This window comes from Aplysia californica, unplaced genomic scaffold, assembly GCF_000002075.1.
Source record: "Aplysia californica isolate F4 #8 unplaced genomic scaffold, AplCal3.0 scaffold00400, whole genome shotgun sequence".
Lineage (NCBI taxonomy): Eukaryota > Metazoa > Mollusca > Gastropoda > Aplysiida > Aplysiidae > Aplysia > Aplysia californica.
In genome coordinates, this window is record NW_004797670.1 from 601,716 (window position 1) to 604,373 (window position 2,658).

Genomic DNA, 2,658 nt, shown 5'->3' on the forward strand with positions numbered 1-2,658 from the left:
AAACATCTATCCACCCCCACCCCCACCCCACCAAGGGCGGTGCCAATGACTAAAGTGTCTTTAGGTCATTCCCAAAGAGGGGGGGGGGCATTACTTTGTTCTTATGCACAGTAGAATTGCTTACTATCGTCATTTTTCATCTACTTCTTTTGTATGTTTGTCATACTCTTGTGACCCGCTATTTCCGGGGAGCCTTGATAGTCGAAGCAGACCTTGTGCTGTTGAAGCTAGAGAGGTGAGCAGAGTAAGCCAGGTTCCCCGTAAAGACTTCTCTGTTAACATCCACCCTTTGGCGCTCATATGACCTTATACAGTAGAGAGGTTCGTAAAACCTCTTCTAAAACTAAAACATATATCGTCCTCATCTTTCCCTCTTCTGTTTTGTGTTTATTGTTACTCTCTAATTACACCTCCAGTCTTCGGCACTTATGACGCTTACTAAAACGGAGGCATAAGAGATGTAGAACAAAATATAATCTCTCACAACACTGTCTAACTGGGGTTAGAAGACGCACATACCATTATCTCCGAGCTTTCACGATGGCGTTTGTGACACACGTTAGCCTAGTTTTCGAGGTCCATGCGGTTAAGTGTTAGCTTCTGCACGTTTCGACAATTTTACATTACTTTATCTGTACTTGAAAGACGAGTAGTAATAGTTAGGTAACTCCAATAGATCTATAGAAAATTTGTTAAAAAGGGAATGAAATAAGGGCAAAAGAAAATAAGTAACAAAATTAATTACCTTAAATAGATCTAAATGTAACGATAGCAGCCCAAAACTGTGGATATGAGTGAGCAAAGAATGAGACCTTCTTAACAAGCAAAAATTGTATCGACAGGAGTGTAAAACATTAGCAAACATGTATGCAGATTTGAAACCAAAGCATGAAAGATAACACGTTGAAGTTTTAACTTTAATATGTCGTATGCGTCATAATAATATATCGCCTTTTTGAAGATTTAAGAAATGGTAAGAGAAAACAAACACAAAGGTGTACAAGAAATTGTAAATTTCCACAAGCCTTTACAATCAACAAACGAGAGCAAATTAAAGTTCTTACCATGATATATTACATTATTTAGTGCTTATAGAGCCGTCGTCTAAAAGATCTAGCACGGAGTTTTTGGGATTTTTTTTAAAAAACCATGATCAAACAAGAGATCTAATGCGTGAGAGATCCGCCTTCTAAACTTACTGTTAACTAACTGAACACGCACTGCTTTGGAGTACTGTAAAAAGTAAGTCATCTTTATGAATATCCTTCATTTTACATACAAACTTTATTCATGTGTTTTCTTTATCTAAAACTTCAAAGGCCAGACAACAACAGGCATAGATTTCTAGACCTACTAGTCTATGGTTCGAAATATACAGCACTCTTTTGGTTTGCTGCTGATCGGGAATCTCGCTACCTTAGAATTACTATTAACTTCTATCTGACATTTCTGGCCGTTCGTAATTACTAAGATCATGAAGTCAGAAACCAAACATTAATGTTCTATCGCCTCTATCAAAATCATAATATTATTCGGAGTCGTGATCGAGATATTCAAAGAATTGCATTCGGAAAAGCGTGACATGTGAAACTAAATTTTAGGTCTAGATCTAGGTACTGAGCAGATAGAACTGTGTAATTTAAAAGGTGGCAAAGTGTATCCGTAACGTCTTCAAATAGTTAATGCTGCTAGGAGTTAGAGTATAAAAACATGAACACACCTGACATGCGATTCATCCTTCTCCGAGAAATCAACCACCACACGTACAAGCAACGAGGCGAGGAGACCTATCTGCAGTATAACACACGAGGACTGGGCAACAATCGTTACCTCCACGTACTCGATACCATTTTTTAAGTTCCTGCTTAGTCGATTCCCGGGAGCACTATCTTAGTTCAGTAGATAAGAAAGAATCGTTGGTATTTTGATCTGGAAAACACTTTTTAAACTATTTTTTAAAGGTGAGTGGACTTAGCCACAGCTCGCCTTTGAACGAAGTGCAAACAATAACAATCCTGTATGGAAATTTGTTCTTTTGTTCATTTCTTACTGAAACGGTTTATCATAGTCCGACTATGGTCTAGATAACAATTAAATAGCTCGTTCACTTTCGTCCCACCGCGTTACGCAAAATTCTAGCTCTTTGAGAAATTTAGAAATTTACGTATGCCCACGAAACTTTGCATGGCACTTCTGCAGGCCAGCGACTAAATATTTTTGTTGTTGTTGCTGACCCAGTAATATAAAGGTTTTTCTCTTTGGGCCCTATATATTAAAAACCACTCTTTGGATGCATACACAGTATCACTAAATTAAATTACTTACAGTAACCTAGCTCATTTTGAGACAGCGACTCCACCCTGCCCCCACAGTCATTTCAGTGTAAGCTTGTCGATTTCATCCCCAAGACGTCTCCACATGAGTCTCGAAAGGTACTCACCCCGCCTCTTGAATCGTGTTTTCTAAGGCGAACGTTTTAGTGTGGTGTTGAGGAAAACATGTCAACTTCTATATTATTATAATATTTTAGGTGTTTTTTTGTTTTTGTAAAGTGTTTTACGGCGCTCGCAACTGCATAGGTCATATGAGCGCGCGGGACACACCTAATATTTTCAGTTGGTAGGAAATTTTGAATTTTGCCCGGGTGGCGGCCGAAGC

The 2,658-nt window shown here is 38.6% G+C and overlaps 1 protein-coding gene across 1 annotated transcript in view; it reads right to left on the reverse strand.

The window, feature by feature from the left end:
• The window catches only part of LOC101863120 (lactosylceramide 1,3-N-acetyl-beta-D-glucosaminyltransferase), an 11,365-nt gene extending 9,578 nt beyond the window's left edge, over positions 1-1,787 (reverse strand). The window contains exon 1 of the mRNA XM_005103999.1: positions 1,721-1,787. Coding sequence (XP_005104056.1) covers positions 1,721-1,736 — 16 coding nt within the window. The 5' untranslated portion in view covers positions 1,737-1,787. The remainder of the gene's footprint in view (positions 1-1,720) is intronic.
• Positions 1,788-2,658: the final 871 nt, after the last annotated feature.